The 23,024-nt window shown below is 40.7% G+C and overlaps 1 protein-coding gene across 1 annotated transcript in view; it reads left to right on the top strand.

Moving 5' to 3' along the window:
• CLASP1 (cytoplasmic linker associated protein 1) overlaps positions 1–23,024 on the top strand; it is a 262,476-nt gene that overhangs the window by 189,243 nt on the left and 50,209 nt on the right. The window contains exons 23-29 of the mRNA XM_040619053.1: positions 6,928–7,031; positions 10,373–10,617; positions 12,424–12,487; positions 14,939–14,941; positions 15,085–15,248; positions 19,768–19,846; positions 20,871–21,014. Of these exons, the coding sequence (XP_040474987.1) occupies positions 6,928–7,031; positions 10,373–10,617; positions 12,424–12,487; positions 14,939–14,941; positions 15,085–15,248; positions 19,768–19,846; positions 20,871–21,014 (803 nt within the window). The remainder of the gene's footprint in view (positions 1–6,927; positions 7,032–10,372; positions 10,618–12,423; positions 12,488–14,938; positions 14,942–15,084; positions 15,249–19,767; positions 19,847–20,870; positions 21,015–23,024) is intronic.

The following is a 23,024-nucleotide window of genomic DNA, read 5'->3' as shown; positions in this document are numbered from 1 at the left end:
GGTGCCATTGGAGCTGCTCATCCGCCAGCCTCAGTCTCTCTTACAGCCAGAGGTTGTATTTTCACAGTTTTTAGGATTCGAGAAAAACCGACAGAGAAACCCATTTCCTTTATGGAATATCGTGTTTGCCTTTTCTTTTTAGTTTGGATAGTCTAAAATGGACATACACCTCTTAGTGCAAATTATTAACCCCTAGAGACCTCTAGAAAGAACACACACTGTCACAAAAAAAATATTTTGTATTCTCCAGTAATTGTGTTTCAGTTCTTTGCCATATTACTTGCTGTAAAACTGTATATTTTCCTTTTGATAAGCCTAGCAGGTGGAAATCATTTTAGAACGTTAGGCCTAGGCCTGAAGTTGTTATATGGAATTATGGTCTGCAGCAGTCTGTTATTTCAACTCCGATTATGTAACTGGTCTTTCAAATATAAAAATATCACTCCAGAAAGTGGACGGTAGATCAGAAACACACAGTCTTAATAGTTGCCTCTCTCTGCTCCTAATGTCATATACTTCTTCCTAATATCCTTTTATCCCATCAGTATCCATAATCAAAATCTAGATATACTTCCTTTTGACCTGCTGTCCTATATGCAGTTAAAGCCATGCCAGAGGAGTCCCTTGACTTAGTGAGAATAGTCTACCTGATGACCAGGAGATCCCAAGTGGGGTGACTTACCTCGTACACATCAGCTATTCCACAGCAATCTGAAGCATCAGAATAGAATTCTCAACAAATCAGGGGTGGCAATGATGATTTTTTTTTTTTTTCCGAATGAACTGGTGATTTTTCCTTTTAAGTTAAGGCTGTGTATCTCTGCATCCTTGCTGACTATTTGGCCTTCTAAACCCGTTATATAAGTGAACGATTCAGTCTATTTATTGGTTATTTGGTCTCTTAGGCAATTCTGTGTTTTTATTTCATACATGTATTGGTATTTTTGTTTCTGTCCATGGAAGCAGCCTTTGTAATCCAATCCAGCATGTGGTCAGTGGACCAGGGAAGGTGTGCTGAATTCTTGAGCTCCTAATTGAACCCTGAGTACTTGAGTGATCTAGTCTGATTTTCACTTTCTTTGGCAAAATGGCTCTGCATAAGTATCTTTCTTGGTGACAACCCAGAATGGTGAAATGTACAACAGCTCCTACCAGGACAGAAGATGTGGATGCAGATATTTCCTCTTCCGAACAAAGTAGTATTGGCACACATCTTCTGTTGTGGTCAGGGCCATAGTTAACATCTTTTCAGCTGAATTTTTATGCCACGCGCCCTTTGCCTCCTTGGGTTAAATCTATCCATAAAACTTTTATCCAATGAGAACAAGAGCAGTGCTTGTGCATTCTGGCACAGTCTGAGCAGGCGCAACCCCTCGTGGCTCCTGTTCACCCTCCGGGACAGGTGTTACTGTCATCGCTTTTTTACGGATGACAGAACAGAGACGTAGAGAGAGTAAGCCACTTTCTCAAGGTCACACAGCTAGGTGGTAGAGCTAGGTTTTGAGTCCAGTCCTTTGACTTCAAAGCATGGCTGCTTCCCGGCCTCATTTGAAAGTTTTGGTAGTTTAGTGTCTTTCATTTGTTCCTCTGAAATGTATTAAATGCTTTCTCTCTAGGCTTAAGCACAGAGAAAGTGTCCAGCAATGTTGATCAATTATGATCTCCAGGTTTGGAGTTAGGACCTAGGAATTCATAGATGAGTCCCCGAAGGTGGTCCCCAGGGGAACTCACTGTGCCCTTCAGACAACTGATGTTTCCTCCTCCTCATTCAGTTTAATGATTGTTTCCCACCCCTTCTGTAAATTAGCGAGATTTTGTGCTGTTAGTGCCCCTTCGGATCAATTTATATAGCCAGCCTTCAGTTTGAAATGGGGGTGTGTGTGTGAAAATAATTATACTTTGGTGATTATATATCGGTTTTATGTTTGAGTTTTCATTGCAGAGTTATTTTGGACCATTTTCATGGTATGAATATGTATATGGTTACAGTGACAACTTTTAAGGGAAAGTAAGGGCTCTGCTGTAAATCAGGCTTTGACATAAGTGGGTCCGCCTTGGATTCCATTGATGGGTGTTCACTTGAGAACGTGACAAAGGACTCATTACATGACAGATTTACTGTAATAGTCTGTTGAAACAGAACCAAAGGACAACTTTCTAAGGCACCATCAGGTATTGCTTAAGAGCTATTTGCAGTTTAAACCACCAGGATATGGTACTGATATGTTGTTCAGTAAATGGTATGCTTCACCCTTACAACGCGTTTTGTCAACTTCCTTATGTAAGGAAAGTGATTATTTTGTATCTGTTTTAGAGATTACCAATTTATTTTTGTGCGTCTTGAGTTAGAAATTTTCCTTTTGCAAGCTGGTAAAAATTTGTTCTTGTCGACCAGGTAACCTTTGCTATTTAATACCACTTGTACCACAGATAATGTGCATTTTCATAAAGTGACATGAGCTTAAAAAAATAAAATTACAGGGGCGCCTGGCTGGCTCAGTCGGTAGAGCATGTGACTCTTGATCTCGGGGTTGCGAGTTGGAGCCCCATATTGGATGTAGAGATTACCTTAAAAAAAATCTTTAAAAAATTATATTGAAGAGTTTGAGGTTCGGGTATTTTATGATGAAATGAAAGTGTTCACGTGTACAGGAGACTGCACTCTAGTAGCATGGGTGAAAAGTAGCACTGTTTGATATTACTTTGTTAAACCTTGTGAATTTTCTGTGGTAAACCATCATGTTCTTTTCAGAAGAATGACTATAAGCATACCGTCTTTTGGGGTTTTTTCCCAGAGGTAAGGAAAAGCCATATATTGCCTGGCACTCTGTTCAGTAAATTCGTATTTTGAACCAAGCCTATTTTACGGTTCTTTCTGAAAATAATTCTATATGTGGACGGAGTTTAGTATATAATTCCTCAGATTGCTGAATTAATATGCTTATTATGAATATTTGCTAATAAAGTAATATTTAACGTAGACATATAAATTGGAGTTTACTGGTAACCATCACTGCCACGGCCAGCACCAGCAGCACCGCTACTGTTGCTCCCACCATTTATTCAGTGCCCGGCACTGCTTTAAGTGCTCTGTGTCTGATCTCTTGCAACTCTCTCCACTCCCAAGAGGTACGTACCATTTTTAGCACCATTTCCAGCTGAGGAAACTGAGACACAGAGAGATTTCGCGCTTGGCTTCAGGTCCTCCAGCTGGTTGTGATCTAACCAGGATTTGCCCCCAGCGGCATTACAGAGTGGTTGTGCATAACCAGAGTACTGCGAATGCCTCACCAAGGAGGCTCCTTAACCCTGTTACAACTGAATTTCCAGCAGTTAATCACTAAGTTCATTGATAATTAGGATATTCGTACAACAGTCAGAGCAAAAATTGGGGGGAACACAGAATTTCTTTTGTTGAGCCCCTTTCTCGTGATTTCATTCTATTTCTGTTCAGATAACATGATGAACTTCTATGCTTTTTGTTTTTGGTGCATGGTTGCGTATGCATCACGTACCGATGAGGCATCTCGTGAGCTGAGTAAATAATCCATTCTACTGCTGTTCCACTCGGTATATGGACAGTGCTCTGTGACTCCTGACGTCCTTCATGTTGCATATTTCCATTATGGCTCGTTGAGGCTTCGTGGCGTGAATATAAACCTGGAGTCTGAGCTCAGGTGGTGCCTAAGGAACACCGCAAAGAGTGCCTTTGTCGTGCCTGTGTGTGTGCTAGCCCAGTGAGAGCCAGCAGGCTGCCGTAGCGTTTGGGGCTTGGCACGTGCTCTCCATTCATTTCCAGCATCATTTCCTTTCATGAGAAAACATGGCCTCGTGGGGAGCAGTCCGTGCGTTCCCTTTGGACTGTGGCATTTCCTGTCTCGGGTACTTCTGTGTTAATCCTGTGGGTGTTGCCGTTCCTTTTACCTGCAGCCTCTCGACGTCATTCCAGGTCCACTAGTGCCCTCTCCACTGCTGAATCTGTTGGGCAGTCAGGTGAACAAGTGCTAACTGCATGACTTGGCTTCTTCATATGTTCCAGTTTCACACCCATTTTAGCATTTGTTTTCATCAGTGTTGGCTAGCACTTGGCATGTATGCACTTCATATTTGTTTTCCCCAATGTGCTTTGATTTTTTTAAGTTGTTGAATGTTTATGGTTCTGTTAATAGGCCGTAGATGCTTTATAGCCTGTTTGACAACATCATTTCTCCAGTGTTCATGTTTATGTGAAAACAAAACAAAAACACGGGGAGGGGCTTCTTCCCCTCTTTTTACTCCTTCCCTCAGGAGAACAGCCACCCGAAATAGGTATCCTGAAAAGTCCCTGTGGGGAAAGAGGGGGATGGAGGTCACCCAACAGAGTCTTCATTTCCAAAGGCTTTGCTCCCAAAAAGTGTTGATTACTGATGTTAATTATAGTGTCAGGTTCTAATTACTTGGTGGAACTGTTTAGTTACTAAATGTTCCAAATCCTAGTGTGCATAATTTCATATGTGTAAATATTTGTCCTAAAACTTTTATAGAAAAACAAGATCACGATTCAGATAATCAGGTCAGGCGGCAGGTAGCCTTTGCAGCCTGTGGTCCCCAAATGTTCCATCCCAGCCCGCTTTAATGATATCAGAAATCCCCCAGTTAGCCATTGGGGCAAAAAGTAAACATACAGAAATGCATCAGTTTGCTGGGTTTAACTGACACCATTTTTATATGCTAACTACAGTTTTCTCACCTGAGTAAGGCATTATGTATTAAATCACGGACTGTTGATGGGGACAACTGTCACCAGTTCACAGAGTTATTTTCTCTGAGATTCCTCTAAGTGAAGAGAACTATGCTTTTTATTATGTACACTCTAATGAGTACAGTCCCCTGAAAATTGGGGGCCAGACAGAGGGCACAGTCACACATATCCATCTCTTGGGAAATGGAGCTTCATAATAACGTCAGAGCAGCGAGTGTAGAACAGATTTTAGTCTGGTGAAAACAAAAGCCTTGTAACTTTGCTCAGATCCAGACAAACATTTCCCCTTCAGATTTGAAATTCAAATGATCTATGCTATATATCCCGTGATCTGCAGTCACTGTGTATGGCGGAGCTGTGTGCATCTGGGAAGCACAGAATAATTGGATTGTTCTTACAGTTTTAATTTTGGGTCTGAAAAAAATCAGTATTATCCCTGGAGCAAGAATTGCTGGCATGAGATGTACTTTTTTTTTTTTAATTAATTTTCTTAGATTCCGTTTTCTTTAAGTTTATGCTGGGTAATTTTTAAATGGCTTACAACTGAATTATTTTCATTTTGTTACTCATATATCCCTTACTATCTACCCTTTTTTAATGGAGAAAAGACTTCAGCAAAGATCATGTATAAAATCATATGCACAGCAAATCTCAAATTTACACTTGTTTCATGTCAACTGATAATATATACATATATGTAGGGAGAGGAGATCTAGTTATAATTGCTTTGTGGTCTCTTAGTTTATATGGCACATTGAATCATCTTTTAAACATAACAGCTGAGACAGCATACAGTATGACCAAGTGCATTAAAAAAGGGGATAGTATAACATACTATTTTTTTCTTTATAAAAATTCATGACTGTGTATAACGTTTTGGTTAGCAGTGTTTTAAATTTTTTCCCCTTTTGGTGGCGCTGGAAGGTGTAATTTTTGCAACTGACATTTTAAAAAAGCCGAGTAACACCTCACTTTTATAGTTCTTGTTTTCTAAAGAACTCTTGTTACATATTTTGAGTTTTATATACATCACTTTATAAGAAAGATCAATTCATGTAAAACAGATTTAGCTTTCCTTTTATTCTAAATGCTTCATTATGAGAATATGGCTAATAGGGTGTTTTGTTTTGTTTTTGTTTTTTTTGTCCAAACAATGTCTTATTTGTTCACAAAAAGAAAGCATTTTTTATCTTAACATTTTTCTTCAAAGGTTTTTTTTTTTTAAAATACATTAGCTTTTAAATAAGAAATGTTTGCCAGTAAATAGTGTGATACACTTAGGAAGTATAATTTTTATGAACTTTCTCCTGTTAATAGCTTTAATCTCAGCTCTTCTTAAGGAAGGCTGCTCTCCTGACGTAATGGGACTTTTAAAAAGCTAGTCTTCCTTGTCCTTGATCCTTAACAGGCTTAAAAATAATGGAACTGCTGAAATTTATTTTAAATTCTCTGGGTCATATCCATTTTGTTTACATGTTTAGACTATCATTTGAAAATCCTTTGAGAGACTCAGGAAAAACGTATACTAATGTTATCTGAATGATTAATGTTTTGCAGTGAAGATGCTAGCTTTTTGTGATGATCATTGAAGAATTTTAATAAACTGATTTTTAAATAACCTTTGATGACACAGACATCATGAACAAATGCCAAAAATTAATTGAGCTCAGTTAATGATAGTCGAACAGTCATGACACTAATGAAAATTTGCAGGGATCAATTGAATACATTTGTTTCAAATTTTAACTTTTTATTACACATTGCATTAGAACTCTTTTGTCAAACCATGAAGCTTTCTAATTAGTTTGACCAAACATCAGGGCCACTTGCCTCCAGAAGGAACACTAAATAGATTAAAAGACCCAGCTCACAGCCCAGCTCACTTCTATAATAAGTTCACCTCTCTCTCTCCCATGTCTCAACACTTTTCAAAAATAAAACCTCATTAAAGAGCCATTGCAGTTGTTAGGATGCCTTGTGGCATGATAGTATTAAATATGGACCAACTTAACCTCTGCCGCCGGCAAACAAGTCTAGTTAGAACTGCAAGCGCAGGGTAGTTCAGATTGGCTAGAGACGTCCCAGTGCCTCTGTCCAGTAGGTGGGAAGAGGCAGGAGCCCTTGCAAAGAGTTGAGAAAATTTGAATTAAAGTGACATATCTTTTGGTTTTGTTTTTGTTAAATAGACCGGTTTGGGCTTGGCCAGGCAGGAAGAATACCTGGCTCTGTGAATGCCATGCGAGTTTTGAGCACGAGTACAGACCTCGAAGCTGCCGTTGCCGATGCTTTGGTAAGAGTCACAATGTGCACAGAATCTCTTTGACTTATTCATCCACAGTTTTCTCTGTCCTAACAGAAAATCGCGTCCAAATCAGGGTACTAAATCATCTTGGGCACTCTGTAAAATTGTGTAAATACTGGGTAAATTGATATTATTATCACTTTCTCTTTAAACTCTTATCCCTGTACATCAGTGAAAATTGGCCCTACAGAAAATACTTGCATCAAGTGTTTCTTCTGTGCTCCTCAGTATCAAGGGAGTTTTGATGACATTGGGCTTCTCTGATGTCATTGGGCTGCTTTTTTTTTTTTTTTTTTCCTTTTTCTCCATGGTTTTTTTTTTCCAGCGTTTCCTTTTCTCATTCTCCTGCTTCTATTGCTTTACAGGCTCCGATGGCATAGCCTAAACATACTGTTATAATAGTAGGTAACAGAGCTTGTGGCTTGAGAATCTCGCATAGATTCCATGACCACACTAGTTGTTCCATACGATTTTACCTTTGTTTGTCTTTAAAAATGAGTCATTAAATCCTTCTTTAAGGAAACTTTCCTAAATTTTAATGCCCATGAACTCAGAATGTAAAGCACTGGTGGAATATGTTTTTGCATCATTACAATGGAGTATCTAAACAAAAACAACAATATGAAGTGTAGAAGTCCTTCAGTTTGTAGTTATAGCGAAACACCCCCTGGTCGAATCAGCTTGTGGTCCAATTGCTTTTTAAAGATGCATTTCAGCTGGTTAGTGACACTGCCTCTAGCATATTCTGGGTGGTGTGCTCAGCATTTAAAATAGATCTTCTTTAGAACTCTCTGATCTCTGGCCTTGCTTGTGCTGTTTTAAAATATATTGTCTCTCTGATGAAAAACGTATTATAACATCCTTTCAGACCCAGAAGTTTTAAACCCAGCCTTGTTTTTCATTTGATCAAAATGTTGCAGTCCGTGGCTAACCGGGATTCTCACTTTCATCCCGTCCTGTGTCGCCCTCACTTATTCTCACTCAGTCAGATTTCTTTGACAAGTGACTGTGAGCAAGCAGTTTGCCACTCTCCCGATGCTTTTCCTGTAAGCAAGGGCTGCCTGGCCAGCTCTATTCATCAGCCTTCTGTGTACAAAGGCTTTTTTCCTGGCAGGTACTGGCATTCAGGATAATTGCTCTAACCATGGCTTTGACTTCAGAGTCATGAGCTGGAACAGAACTCTGTGAAGCTATTTTTCCTTCTAAGCTGCAGCACTGAAATCTGTCTCTTATTTATTCAGAGACCCTATTAGGAGGTCAGAGGGGTGGGAAATGATGGATGTGCAAAACCCATAGTTAAATGGGACTTCCAGTTAAGGCGGGGGAGTTCCCTTGTTCTTTAAAGAACCGTCCAAGGGACTGTGCACAAAGTTCTAGGAGGCAGAGTCGGACTTGGGAACTTGAGCTTGGGCTTCCCTTGACTCGGGCTTCTCTCTGAGCTCTAGCCCTCAGTCCACTCAGGCTGCCCTTATTACTCTTTGTCCAAGCTGCTTGGCCTCCCTGAGTGACCTGCTGCAGAAGCGAGAGCACAGGAATGGTATACAGTGTTTGCCTCCCAGGGTAAAAATCCCAGGGGCAGACAGAATCTAGCGTAGGAACAGACAGGAGAATTAACGGTGACTTTCGGGATGTACCTCAGTGGTGTGGGAAGAGTTTTAGCATAGCAAGAAGTGTAGCGAGTACTGGAAGGCGTTTCTAGGAGGTGTAGGAAGGGCTAGGAAATGCCATTGTGAAAGCGTTCTTTGTTATTATTCGCTTGATATGAATCGCTTGCTAACCTATATTTTTGGTTTGCTCAGATATGTTTTGCTGTACACTTTTGTTGCGAGAACAATCCCCACATATGCTTCTGACATAATTCTCTATGCTTTTTCCCCATCCTTCAATATTTTCCTGCCTACAGCTGTTAGGAGACTCCAGGAGCAAGGTACCAGTGCTTTAACTTTTGTTTTACAACTTCATTTTTTTCTGTTGCGAGTATATTTCCTTTAGGAGCTAGTGAAAGCAACAAACCATGTAGTGTAATGTAGAAATTCTGGTCTGAATTATGATTTTGTCGAGTCTAGTGAAGCTGTTGTTAGCGATGGAATCAGTCCCCTCTCTCATCTGTTTTAGTGTTCTGGTTTTTTTTTTTTTTTTTTTTTTTTGAATGTCCAGCTCTCCTCCTTCTCTTATCAGTGTTTTATTTTATTAACCCAGTTCGTGTCTACTCAATGTCATTACTACTTCATGAGTGGATGTATTCAACATTTTTCTTATTTTACAAATCAGTTTATATATATATATATACACACACATATATACATGATGATCCTATAATTTATCATTCTAACAAGGATAGTTCTGAAAGTGAAAGGAAGTGCTGCTTACTCCTAACTCTGCTGTGACAAGAGGCATAAGGCAGAACTGTCCTGAGCAAGTTACGGTGGATGGACAGGCCAGATACTAGAAAATTACATTTGTGAAAGAAAGAAAGAAAGAGAGAGAGAGAGAGAGAGAGAGAGAGAGAGAAAGAAAAAGAAAGTAAGAAAGAAAGAAAAAGAAAAGAAAGAAAGAAAAAAGATGAAAGAAAATTGCATTTGTATGGTTTCAGCCAATTAACTTTTTTTTTCTTTTAGGGAAGATTGTATTTTATCAGTTTAATAGCTGTTGCTATATTATTTATAGGTCTAACTTAACAGTTTATATGCAGGGTAAGAGAAACAAATGAAGGGTCTAAGGGAAGCCTGATTGTGTTCAGATAATGTAACCATCCTTTTTCTTGGGCTACTCTGTCTCTGACATTTCAGTTTCCGACTTCCTTAAGGAAGCGTGGCTATTCGAAAAATTTTCCCACAGACCCTGCTCAAGATAGATTGCTTTTGATTACGAGGGGGCTGGTGGGTGCACATACCTGCAGGGTAGCAGGGGCTGAGCCAGGTTAGTTCACACACACTCCCAACAAGCGTGTGAGAAGTAGCATTATTTTATTTCAAAGACAGGGAAAGTGAGGCAGGAAGGCGAGGCGCTTTCTGAAGTTCCTCCGCCGGTCAGTGGCGGCAGGACTACCACCCAAGTCCCTCACTGTGAAGTCTGCACACCGTACTAGAGACCACACTCTTCCGTCTCTGCTATGGATTGCCCTGCCTGTTACTTACTATCATGACTGGATGTCTGCTTTTCTGTTCTTATTTCCCTAATCTGTAAGCACAGGAAAGCACGGTGCGTGCGTGTGTGCGTGCGTATCTTTTTACCTTTAACTCTGTTGTTGATTTTGTGTGGTGTGACTCACGGTCATATCACCTTCCCCTGTCTTCCTTCATCACCCCCACCTTCGTTGGATCTGACAGAAGAAGCCTGTGAGGAGGAGATATGAGCCGTATGGGATGTACTCTGACGACGACGCCAACAGTGATGCCTCGAGTGTTTGCTCTGAACGCTCATACGGCTCCAGGAATGGTGGCATTCCCCATTATCTGCGGCAGACCGAGGATGTAGCAGAAGTTCTCAACCACTGTGCGAGTTCCAACTGGTCAGAAAGGAAAGAAGGGCTTCTAGGCCTGCAGAACTTACTGAAGAGCCAAAGAACACTGAGGTGAGGACAAGAGGCCAAGGTTGTGAGCCAAGTTTTAAGTCCCATATTACACTCATCAGTGGTTTATGTGGATTCTCTGTCGTTCATGGAGTCCTTACAGAGTTCCAAGCGTGGGGGCAGGCACTGCAGGTGCTAAGCTGGCTAAGACATGGTCTTTGCCTTCCAGAGACTTTGAAATATCTGACAAATACTCTATTAGGTTTATAAAACATTTGGTTCCCTTGCAGTTCATAGTTATCTGATAGGTGTTATTTGAGAAGTCTGGATACAGTTTGCAAGTTAGGTAAAAAATAAAACATCTCTGCAGGTTGGTATGGTTCATTATACTTTGGAGTTGTGGGTAAAATCATAGCAGTCTCAGAGTAAAATTTAGTAATATGCATACATATAGCTTATGAACGTGTATAGTAATGAGATACTAAAGTGGAGTACTTTAAAGTAGTACCAGTACTATTACTAAGTTGATTTTTTTGCTTTTTTCTTTGTTTCTGTATTTCACAAATTTTCTAAAATGAGCACATATCACATATACCAAAAAGTATGTGTTTATACATATCTCATCAAATCTGAGGCACCGTTGACACATCACTATTTTATATCCCTCTAAGAAGAAATGCTGCTTGTTAAACCATGGCAGTACTAATATGTCTTTGATTATAAGATGAATCCCAAAATTACAGAGATGTTAAGCTGTGAAAAATTAGGCAAGTTAGAATCCCTGAAATACAGATATTCTTTGGAGAATTTTTCTAAGATAACTTGTGAGCGTGGATCAGTTTATGGTCACACATAGGCTCTGCACAGCTAAGTGAGCTTTGACTAGTGGATCCCTGTGCGGTAAGTGTGCCTGTCCGGTCTGTCTGACTCCACCTTGCCGTATTCGTACCTGTTGCATGTTCCCCGAGAGGGCTTGAGAAGTTTTGTCATGTGCCTTCTGAAATGCATGTAGTCTCTGATGCTCTAGTGAGCTGTTGAACACAAAGTGAGGATTTAAAAAAAAAAAATGAGGATGATTTGTTGAGATGATTATTCCTCAAGAATCTGCTTAATTCTGGTGATCCCAGTTTCTTGGTTTTTAGTGTTCATCAAGTATCCATTGAATAATCTCTAGAAATCTCTTGATTGGCATTGGTCTCACTAGATCGCATTGTTAATCACGTTAAAGGATCATTGAACCAACTGTCTCATCTGTGTGGAGGGGGGATTACTCAGAGGTGATGTGGGGAAGAGATGATGACGCTTATTCAAGCCTTGAAGGAAAAATGGGACTCAGTAGTATAGGTAAGGGTCAGAAAAGGCCGAAGGGCACCAACGGGATAGTGTCTGCTTGGTCTCTGCAGTTGGAGGCGGTTGTAGGAAGGCAGCGTTCCCTCCTTTAATCCTCCCTGCGGCCGTTTGTTTGATAAGAGATCTAAAGACATCCGAGTACTTTGTAGCAAAATGGAGATTGAAATCCAGGTCTGTCTGACCCCAAAACACATGCTTTTCCTACACTTCATCCCATTGCCTTTCATCTGTGGCAGGTGGAAAACACACCTCAAATGAAACGAGCAGGATTTAGCTCGGGGCTTTGCCACTCCCATATGTGTGACCTTTGGTAATCACTCTCTGAGATTCAGTTGCCTCATTTTAAGTGGAGCGCCAATCTGTCATGGTTTTATATTTCTACTTAATTTCATCATGAAGTAAATAAAATGATTAAAGCTTTGTTATATAAAGATTAGTTTTAAAAGAGCTCTCGCTAATCTCAGTTTTGACTCATTAAATTCTAAGTTCATTCATTCATTTCCATTTTATTCCCTCTAGTCGAGTAGAATTGAAAAGATTGTGTGAGATCTTCACCCGAATGTTTGCTGACCCTCACAGCAAGGTAAGTCTGGGACTCGTGCCTGCCAGTGCCCCCTCTGCATGCCCACGTGAGCTGTATAATACACTACTTAAGAGTGAGAGATACTTCCCCATAGCGCAGTTTAGACCTTACAGATTTAACACCGGTTTCTGCAGTAGTTTATATCTTTTAAAAACGACTCCTTGGGAACTTCAAATGTCCATAAAACTTGGAGCTAAATAAGCTAAATAAAGTTTGTTTTAAGAGTTAATGGAAAGAATCAGATGTAGTCATATTCAGATGCTTTTGGGTAACTCCTATTAGCCAAACAGTGGGCTAGGTGCTAGAATAAAACATCATATTCTAATGCAATGCCTTTTTTTTTTTTTTAACTTAACAGAAGTGAAGAAGATAATCAAGTATATGATTATTTTTTTTGTACCCCCTGTAGAATTTGTCTATACAGGACAAGATAGAAAAATAGAAGCATTTATGTAATGGATTTATTGAAAAACCAGGTTAAGCTATTTCTCCAAATAGACTTTTGCTGTCCCCAAGAACTTGCTGGATGGTGGCCACCAGCTGGCATCTACACTTCCAGGGTCCAAGGAGAACACTGAGCCTGAGGGGGAGGATCCCTGCAGGGGGGAAAACACCGCTGACTATGACCCAGGCCCTTTCTAGGAGTGGTGCTGTGAGAGCGACCCTTTACAGAAGCTTGCTTGGAGTCTAGTTTTGAAACAAATACCATTCATTTAGGAGGAATCCTAGTTGGATGCTTTTAGAGAAAGAAAACGGGGGGAATGGTTTATTGGGCAAGTTTAAAGGATGGATAAAGGACAGAAACGGAAGTGCAAAAATTGGTAGAACCTTAAGTCAGCATAACCGAATTTCACATGCTTGGCAGTGCAGGATTTCACGATCTCAGACCACAGTTTTCCTAGTAAAAATGGTCTCTTGTAAATCTTATGGGAAGAAAGAGACCTGTCATGGCCAGAAAGTCTAGCCGGTTATTGTGACCTCCTTTCCTGCCCTGTCTTTCTCATTCCTCAGACATGCTCCATCCAGTCATTCAACACTCATTGAGTACTAACTCTGGGCTAGGGACACAGAAAACAGCTCTTGACCCCTGTTCTTTGAGATGCTTACAGGAACCTAGGAGAATGAATGTGGGGCTTTTCTTTTTTCTGCAGGGGTAGTGGGAGACAGCAGTTCTCCTCAATACTGGTCTTGAAGCATGTCTTAAAATTTCTGTGATGAACCTCACAGTAAGGTTAACATTAACAACATAAGTAGAATCCGAGAAAGGTTGAGTTCTAGGGCCACACAGATATCCAGAGATATAATTATCATGATTTTTCTCTAAGATAGTGTTTAAAAGCAGAAAGACGGGGGCGCCTGGGTGGCTCACTCAGTTGAGTGTCTGACTCTTGATCTCGGCTCAGGTCTTGATCACAGGGTTGTGGGTTTGGGCCCTGTGTTGGGCTCCATGCTGGGCGTGGAGCCTACTTACAAACAAACAAACGAAAAAAAGCCTAACAAGATTTTAAGCATAAGATTCATAAGAGTTAGAGCATAAGGGACATTAGGCGGTATGGGGCATTGATGAAATTTCTGTTACCTGTCACCTCTAGATTGCTGATTCAGAACCAGAATGTGAGGATAAAGAAGGAAATTTGTTTCCATCAGAAGGCTCTTGTACAGTGAGTTTGGAGGTCTCAGTTTAGTTAATATTTGCTAGCTGCCTTTGAGCTAAGCCAGGAATCCCACAGCTGGGGGCTCAGTGAGTTTTTTTCTGAGCTGTCTCACGGGAGACCCCTGGTGGTTAGTAGTTGCTGTGCTAGAACTGAATAGGTATATAATGGCTGGGTTGTCCCAGTAGAGCACGACTCATTAGCCAAGTAGGGGACACAGTGCTACTTATCTCTCTGAAATTGGTTCAAGCATAGTCCACTGTGGACTCTTATCTCACTTTATACAGCATTAATGATTGCACAGCAGCGTGAAAATTATGTGGACTGTATCTTTTATTCTAAGCCATAATTTTTTATAAAGACTATAATGACTTTTATATCTTTTTATATTGTATTACTTTACAATATCTGAATTGGCCTACATAGAAATCTGCAATGCAATGTTTTTTTTCCCTCCTTCATCTTATAACATTACTTGTTGAATGCTGGATAATGGACAGTAATAGTATGGAGTTATGATGGTTAAAAGATTTTTTGTTTTAAGAGGAAGGAATGAAGAAAGGAAGAAAGGAAGGGAGAGAAGCTTCCAGGATTAAGCTAATACCTTTCAGCAAAGTTTATTTCAGTACTGAATTTTGAAGGCATATTGAGGGAGGGGAGAGTATCAGAGTATCTGTACATTTTTATATAGTCTTTTCAGGTCTTTTAAGAAATTGCATGAAAATGGTATTAATTCACTGTGGACTAACATGGAATTTGTTTTGTTGCATGGCCTGGTTTGCCGTGGAATTCACAACAGAGAGTAAGTTCCGATCCTTTTTCCTTTTTCTATTTTTTTAAAAAATACATTTGTCTTCTCTAATATGACCAGTCCATTTTTAATAGAAACTTTGGAGGAAATTATGAATTACATATGTGAAATATTTGGTTTTCATTTGTGCCTAGGTTTTCAGTATGTTTTTGGAGACTCTTGTGGATTTTATAATAATTCATAAGGATGACTTGCAGGACTGGCTTTTTGTTCTTCTCACACAATTACTTAAGAAAATGGGAGCAGATTTACTTGGATCTGTGCAAGCAAAAGTTCAGAAGGCTCTAGATGTCACAAGGTGAGATTTTAGAGGCCAGACCACTTTTCCCCCCCAGCTTTTGAGATATAACTGCCATACAATGTCATGTAAGTTGGAAGTATATAACGTGACGATTTGACATGTGTGTATATTGCTAAATGATTACCACAGCGTTAGTTAATACATCCTTCATCTCACATAATTGCCATTCTTTTGTTGTGGTGGTGGTAAGAACATTACAGATCTATTCTCTTAGCAACTTTCAAGTGTATAATACAGCAGTATTGTTAACTGGAATCATCATTCTGTTCTTTAGATCCCCAGAGCTGCTTCATGGTATAACTGGAAGCTTGTACCACTTAACCAGCATCTCCCCATTTTCCCCTCCCCGTACCCCCTGGCAATTTATGGATTTGGCTTTTGGGAGCAGGCGGTGGCACGGGATTCCACGTATAAGCCAGATCATGCAGTATTTGTCTTTCTCTGTCTGGCTTATTTCACTTAGCATCATGCCCTCGGGGTCCATCCATATTGTCACAAATGGCAGCATTTTCTTCTTTTTGAGACCAAATAATATTCCTTTTTGTTTTTTATCCATTCTTCTGTTGACAGACACTTAGGTGGTTTTATATCTTGGCTATTATAAATAATGCTGCAGCGACCATGAGGTCAGGTATGTCTTTGAGATAGTGGTTTCATTCCCTTTGGATACATACCCAGAAGTGGAGTTACTGGATCATATCATGTTTCTATTTTTAATTTTTTGAGGAACCTGTACTATTTTCTGTAGTGGTTGCACCCACTGACATTCCCACCCAGTGCACAAGGGTTCCCTTTTCTCCCCATCCGCGCCAACACTTGTTCTCTCTTGTCTTTTTGATGATAGCCAGGAGGTGTGAGGTGATACCTCGTTGTGGTTTTGATTTGCATTTCCCTAATAGTGATGTTGAGCATTTCATGTATTTGTTGGCCATTTGGATGTCATCTCTCGGAAAATGTCTCTTCACGTGGGCTAGACCATATTGATGTTTCAAGGCTCTCATAGGTGGTTTTTTGCCCTTCTCTTTTGTTACCCATGTTTTTGTCATCTGCTTGAATAAGTACTCTCTTCCACAATTTCCACATTCTCTTGTTAACATATTTGTTGAAATGTTCCTGCATTCCATGAGGTGAAATACCCATAACGTCCTTGAGCTGGTATTGTTTTTGTGAACGTGTAAGACAAAAACAAATACAAAGCCTTGCAAATTGATTCTCTTTTCTTTGAAAGACATTTGAGTATTTATTTATATTCTTCTGAAGACCTCAGTATTTTTTTTTTAAAGATTTTATTTATTTATTCAACAGAGATAGAGACAGCCAGCGAGAGAGGGAACACAAGCAGGGGGAGTGAGAGAGGAAGAAGCAGGCTCATAGCGGAGGAGCCTGATGTGGGGCTCGATCCCATAACGCCAGGATCACGCCCTGAGCCGAAGGCAGACGCTTAACCACTGTGCCACCCACGCGCCCCTGAAGACCTCAGTATTTTTTTTTTTTTAATTTTATTTAAAAAAAAATTTTTTTTTTTTTTTAAGATTTTATTTATTTGACAGAGATAGCGACAGCCAGCGAGAGAGGGAACACAAGCAGGGGGAGTGGGAGAGGAAGAAGCAGGCTCATAGCAGAAGAGCCTGATGTGGGGCTCGATCCCAGATCGCCGGGATCACGCCCTGAGCCGAAGGCAGACGCTTAACCGCTGTGCCACCCACGCGCCCCTGAAGACCTCAGTATTTTTAATACTTCAGCTTCTTACAAGTCACACTAGGAATTTTTCTAGCCACATATGTTGTACCTTTTGTCCAGGTACAATCCCTGTTAGCATTCATTAGCTCAGAGATTGCTGACACAGCAGTTGTCACCCTCTGGCTGTTATGAACAGAGAGAGAAGATCTGAGGAGGCTCAGGGGTGTGTGAAAACCTGACTGTATGCTCTCATTGTTGAGCACCCTCTCTTCTATTTTCTCTGCAGTTGTAGGTCCTTAACATACAAGCACTAGAACTTCAGTGACCTCAGAAGACATTTGGCTGTAATGTCTTCATTATGGTTTGTGGAAGATAGAAGGTTGTGTGTCAGATCAATGAATTTTTAAATGAATAAACAGATGACTCCAGAGGAGATAATTACCATCAATATAGTAACTTTTATACGACCCAGTTACTACCCACTGGGCAATTACTGCATATCATAGGATTTCCAAAATGGAAGGACCCTTCCTCATTTTATTAATGAGGAAAGAGACTTGACTTGCCCGGGTCACACTTTGTGTTAGTGGCAGGCTGGGGGCTGGAATCCAAGACTGCAGGCTGGGCTGTGGGCAGGCGTCGTCTTTCTTCTCCGGCTCCCTCCGCTAACAGTAGCATACGCTACCCTGCCATCACCCCCCATGCATGTGTCTGTTAGATGTCTCTGACTGTGAAACATGCATTTTTTCTTCTACACTCTGATGCCGACTGTTTTCTTTTGGTCCCTGATCCTGTAGGTCTGTGTCATCTGTGCTGCTACTGAATTTTATTACCCAAATAGATCCCTTTCGATTTTTACTGAGCTCAGCGTAATATACTATATTTACAGTAAGCCTTTCAAATGCCATCCCTCCTTTGGTTGAGTAAGTTTAGTGGAATCAGGGAATATACCTACATACGTGTATCAGTCGATTTGTAAAGGTTCAGCTGGGGATTGACTAGAGGGGCGAGGCCGATCCAGCTGATAATAACTGAGTGAAGTAGACGGGAGGGTGATGCGTGGGCTGGGAAGCTGCGGCCATGTTGGCATGTGGGCCCAGTGGTACCAGACTTCTCAAGAAGGGTCAGAAATGTGGATTGAGGCAACACATTTGGGGTTTTTTTTTGTTGTTTGTTTGTGTTTTGTTTTGTTTTTTTAATGACAGTCTGAAAGCCAGACAAAACATTTGTGAGCCAGACTTGGCCTAAAGGTCACTTCTTTAATAGAGGTGAATTTATGAATGGCACAACCATTCAGAGTTTTAGGGATGGCAAGAATGTTAAGGTTTTATTCCTAAACTTTGTTGATTAAGGAAAACCCCCTTTTTTTTTTCCTGGATGCCTCTTCCCTTTAAGAATCCTCTTCTGGGGGCGCCTGGGTGGCACAGTCGTTAAGCGTCTGCCTTCGGCTCAGGGCATGATCCCGGCGTTCTGGGATCGAACCCCACATTGGGCTCCCCACTAAGAGCCTGCTTCTTCCTCTCCCGCTTCCCCTGCTTGTGTTCCCTCTCTCGCTGGCTATCTCTCTCTCTCTCTGTCAAATAAATAAATAAATAAAATCTTAAAAAAAAAAGAAAAGAATACTTTTCTGGGTAGATTCTGTCTAAGTCTCTAGAACACATCATCATTCCCATTTCCTCAGCAGCTGAGATGCCTAGCTGTTTAAGCATATTTAGGATCAGTCCATGAGTACGGGGGGCGGGGCGCGGGGGAGGTCTCCATGCTGGCTGTGAGGGGTTCCTGAGGTCTTGGGCCTGATTGCGATCTGCCTGTTTCCTTTCCTTTGGCCGTGCCTAGCCATGGGCACATTTCCAGATTAAACACACCAGTTTATATTTAAGTGGATTCTCCATTCTTCCCTTGCTGCAGAAGAAAAGAGAGGCGTTTTGTGTGTGGTTTTTCGACCTTGTTTCTTAAATTTATAGGGAGTATGAGTCAGAGAGTCCGAAGAAAGCAGTGCATTCACTCAGCCCCGGTTGTAATAGATGTTCGTTTTGCACAGTCTTTCCTGTTAGTGTGGAAGGTGTGTCTGCATTTTCCCACATGGACACCATTCTGCACTTTTAAACTAAGACTAGTAATTGCAGCACTTGAAGGGAGAGAGCACAGACTTTCGCTAGCCAGGAACCCTGAGGGTTACTCAGTTGTGTCGAAGATGTAAAGCGGCTACAGAAATGAGCTCAGAAACAGTCCAGAAGTGGAGCAGGAGAGGGGCTCCGAAAGCCCTGGCTTCTGCATATGTATTGTAGCTAGTCTCTTGCTGGGTGTCCCATAGGCACTCTGCTGCGATGACTCCACAGAACAAAGACCATAGGCAATTGCCTAGTGGGACCAAGGAAGACAGTGTGATTACCTTAGCAAGGTCAGCGGTAAGCAGCCCAGTCAGATATAAATTCAGATTTAGGAACTGGAAGTGCAGGGGTGAAGCAGTATTCAGAAAGGTAACTAGAGAGAAGATGAGCATATCCTCTTAGAATGCAGGTAAGAGTCTCTTATTTAGTTTATTGCTTGGTCTTAATTTTTAAAATAGCATAACTCAAAGTAAGTGTAGTGTGTGTTGGGGGACTTGTAGCAAGATTTTCCTGTTTCTGAATTTTCCATATAGTGTGTATTACTCTAATATTTATATAAACTGAAAAGTACAATTAGTAAACAGTCAACTAAGGTCAGGCTTGCTTTTGTATAAATTAGACTCATCTGTAATGGTGTATTTTCATTACCGATATGGTTTTACATTACTTTTTGTAATAAGTCTTTCTTTAAAACTGAGTACTTTCTTTCCTTCTCTTAAACCTAGGGACTCCTTTCCATTTGATCAACAATTTAACATTTTGATGAGATTTATTGTGGATCAAACTCAAACTCCTAACCTCAAGGTTGGTAACTATCTATCATTACAGTTCAACCTCTGGAAGTCAAATTTGCTTAAAATGTACTTTTTTGTTCATGACTCCTATTTGGCTATTATGAATAAATCTGCTGTGAGCATCCTTGTACAACTCTTTGGGAACGTGTTTCCATTTCTCTTGGTTGAGTACCTAGAAGAAAAGTTGTTGGCTTATTGGGTAGTACGTGCTTAGCTTAATTTTAAACTGCGAAAGTGATTGTACCATATTATATTCCTACCAGCAGTATAACGGACGCACCAGTTCCACCTCCTACCAACATTTGGGTATTGTTACTATTTTTCATAATATTTAAGCTAGAAGGCTGTGATGTGTTGAGAATAAGGTATCTTATTGGAACGTTTTCAATATTAACATTCTAACACATGAAAATGAATGGTTACATATTTTGGAAAATCATAACTGTAACAACAAGACTGAATTTGAGGGAGGGTGTGTGTTGTGTTAATTTGAATTAGGTCACGTAAATCATCTGTTCTTTAATCCTTAACTTTTGTTGGGGTTTTAGGATAGGCCCAATAAATAATAACCCTCTTCTCCAAAGTGCAAGCCAATTGAGGCATCAGTGGAGAAGTCAGGGCAGAACATCAGCTTGATTGCTGAAAATGCCTCCTTGCAAGACATGGCTGAGGATGTGTAAAAAACAAAATAAAGTACTTTGTGGTCAGTGACAGAGCTGGAAATCCCGCAGCCTGCCCACAGGGGCTCATGCCCTGCAGGTGTCTTGCCACATATGTGAGGAGCAGAGCATGCCTTCAGTCTAAAACAGAAGAGGATTGAGCTGTATGCCGCTCTCCCTGTTCCCAGACTTAACCTATCAGTCGTTTCATGCTTTTGTCCCTGGTGGACACCACTCCCTGTGGAAACATAAATCCAGAAGAAAGGAGGGGTCCCCTCAATAAGTATTTACTTTTCTCTGATCAGAATTCCATTCAGAATTCTATTCAAAGTTTCGTAAAATGTACTTAACATTTATAATTATTGGATCTTTCAGGTCAAAGTTGCAATCCTGAAGTACATTGAGTCTCTCGCTCGGCAGATGGACCCAACAGATTTTGTAAACTCTAGTGAGACGAGGCTTGCTGTTTCTAGAATTATAACCTGGACGACAGAACCAAAGAGTTCAGACGTGAGAAAGGTACGTCCAAGAGACCTCAAGTACAGCTTTAAACACAGACTGTTCTCAGGCATGTGTTAGGAAAAGAAATTTATTTACCTAGAAACTTACAGACCACCCCCACATACCTACATGGGATCCATTCTCACTCCTTTTCTGTGAAAACCAGACTTTGTTCTTGCCCTTATCTTCTCTCTCCAGTCCCACCTCATCACGGCTTCTGACATCAAAATGAAAATCGGAAATCATGTATGATGGGTTCGTGGTTTCCTTAGGCATCTATCTTGTTCTTTCCAAATGTGAAAGCCCTAGTAGTTTAATGTCTCAGAAGGCCATCAGTTTTCCGTATCTTAAGTTTCGTGACGTGTTCTTCAAGGACAGAATTGAAGATCTAAGGCTGCCCGGCCATGAGGTGCCTCAGAGGAAAGTGTGGCTGAAAGTTTGCTAGGATATGAATTCCTGAGTTTAAAAAGAGCAAGCAATTTTGGATTATATGCCATACTTGGAACACATTCTCTGTGGCATGGGGGCTGAATGAATAGGGGGTAGAATTCAGATTTTGGGGCCACCTGGACACCAAGGTGTGTGTTTGTTTGTTTGTTTATATCAGTGAAAGAGAAGTCTTGGCTACTTTCTTCAGAAGTGGCACATTGAAGGGCATATAACAAAGTAATATACTGGGACACAGAGTACCAACTGTCTCACTAGGTGTACTCTGCGTCAGAACTGTTACAGAGATTAATTATTACATGTGAAACATTGTGTCAGTTCCTGACAAGTTGTAGGCACGCAACAAGTGTAAGTTCCTGGGTTTGTCTTCCCCTCTGCCTGTCCATGTCCGTCTGTGCTTGAGTTTTACACGCAGCCATTACTCTTTTATGTTCTATAGAACCTGAGTAGCTTTATAAAGTACTCTTTACAAGCCGGCTTCCTCAGTTCTGCTTTCAGAGTGAAAATACTTGATTTTGGTTATTTGTGTATGATCACGAGCCGTGCTTTGTTTCTTCTGTGCCATTTAGACTGACCAATGGAGTATTTTGGCCTTGAGCAGAGTTGATAATGTGGACCCCTTGGGTCCAGGCAGGAAGGAAGGAGAGGAGGATTCCAAGCAGTAGCTAGCAGGAGTGGTGTATTTCCAAATGCAAATGAACACTTCGCTCCTCCTCTAATGGAGTTCAAAGACAACAGAAGAATTCTCTGAAAGGTTTCTTTGAAAGGGTCACGGGTCACGTAAGTCCTGTGTCCACACTGTATAGTAATAAACTAAGTTGTCCAAGGTCAAAGGAACAAGGGTAAATCTTACTCAAGGACTCATTCAAAATTATTATCAAAAGAGCATTTCACTGGCAACCTTTAGTTTAGCAATTAAGCTGGTGCCGGATGAGAGAGGAACAGTAGGAGGTGGTTGAATGATTTGGTTGGTATGTAAGTCACAAACAGATACTTCTGCTGTAATTTTCAAAATCACAAGATTGGCCAATAAATACAGAAACCTTCAGGACAGCTTTCTATCTTCAGTCATAGCACGTAAGTGTGTGTCCATGTGTGTGTCTGTGCGTGTTCGTTTTGTAATTGAAGGTTACTTAAATATTCCCTCCTGTGGGGCTGAAACATACTCTAGACTTACATGTTACCATGATTAGGGCCTGCGTGGGAGCAGCTTACGTTTTCATCATAACGTCCACTTTCTCTGGACGTGCACATTAGAATTGGAACTACCATTTATTTTCCTACCTTTTCTAAACAGGATGTTATAGGAACTTTTTTCCTTGAGTTACTGAGCCTTGGGCTCCAATGCACTCAACTTATTTTAACACTACCTTAAGTCAAATATGGTTAAGATATTAAATTTATTGCTAGAAATCACATGGTTCATTTACTGTTTGATCCTCGACACTTAATTTCAGTCATTTTGGATCATCTAGTGCTGCTTCACAAAGCCTGGTCTCCGTTGGTATTCTGCTTCTGTTCCCTGCTCTCACTTCTTCCCCTTCCCTGTCTTGAGAACTCCTTAATACCTTACCCTCAGAC

The sequence above is a fragment of the Ursus maritimus genome, unplaced genomic scaffold (assembly GCF_017311325.1).
Source record: "Ursus maritimus isolate PB19 unplaced genomic scaffold, ASM1731132v1 scaffold_1, whole genome shotgun sequence".
NCBI classification, from domain to species: domain Eukaryota; kingdom Metazoa; phylum Chordata; class Mammalia; order Carnivora; family Ursidae; genus Ursus; species Ursus maritimus.
Note: the sequence above shows the minus strand (reverse complement) of the source record. Positions and strands in the feature narration are given on the sequence as shown.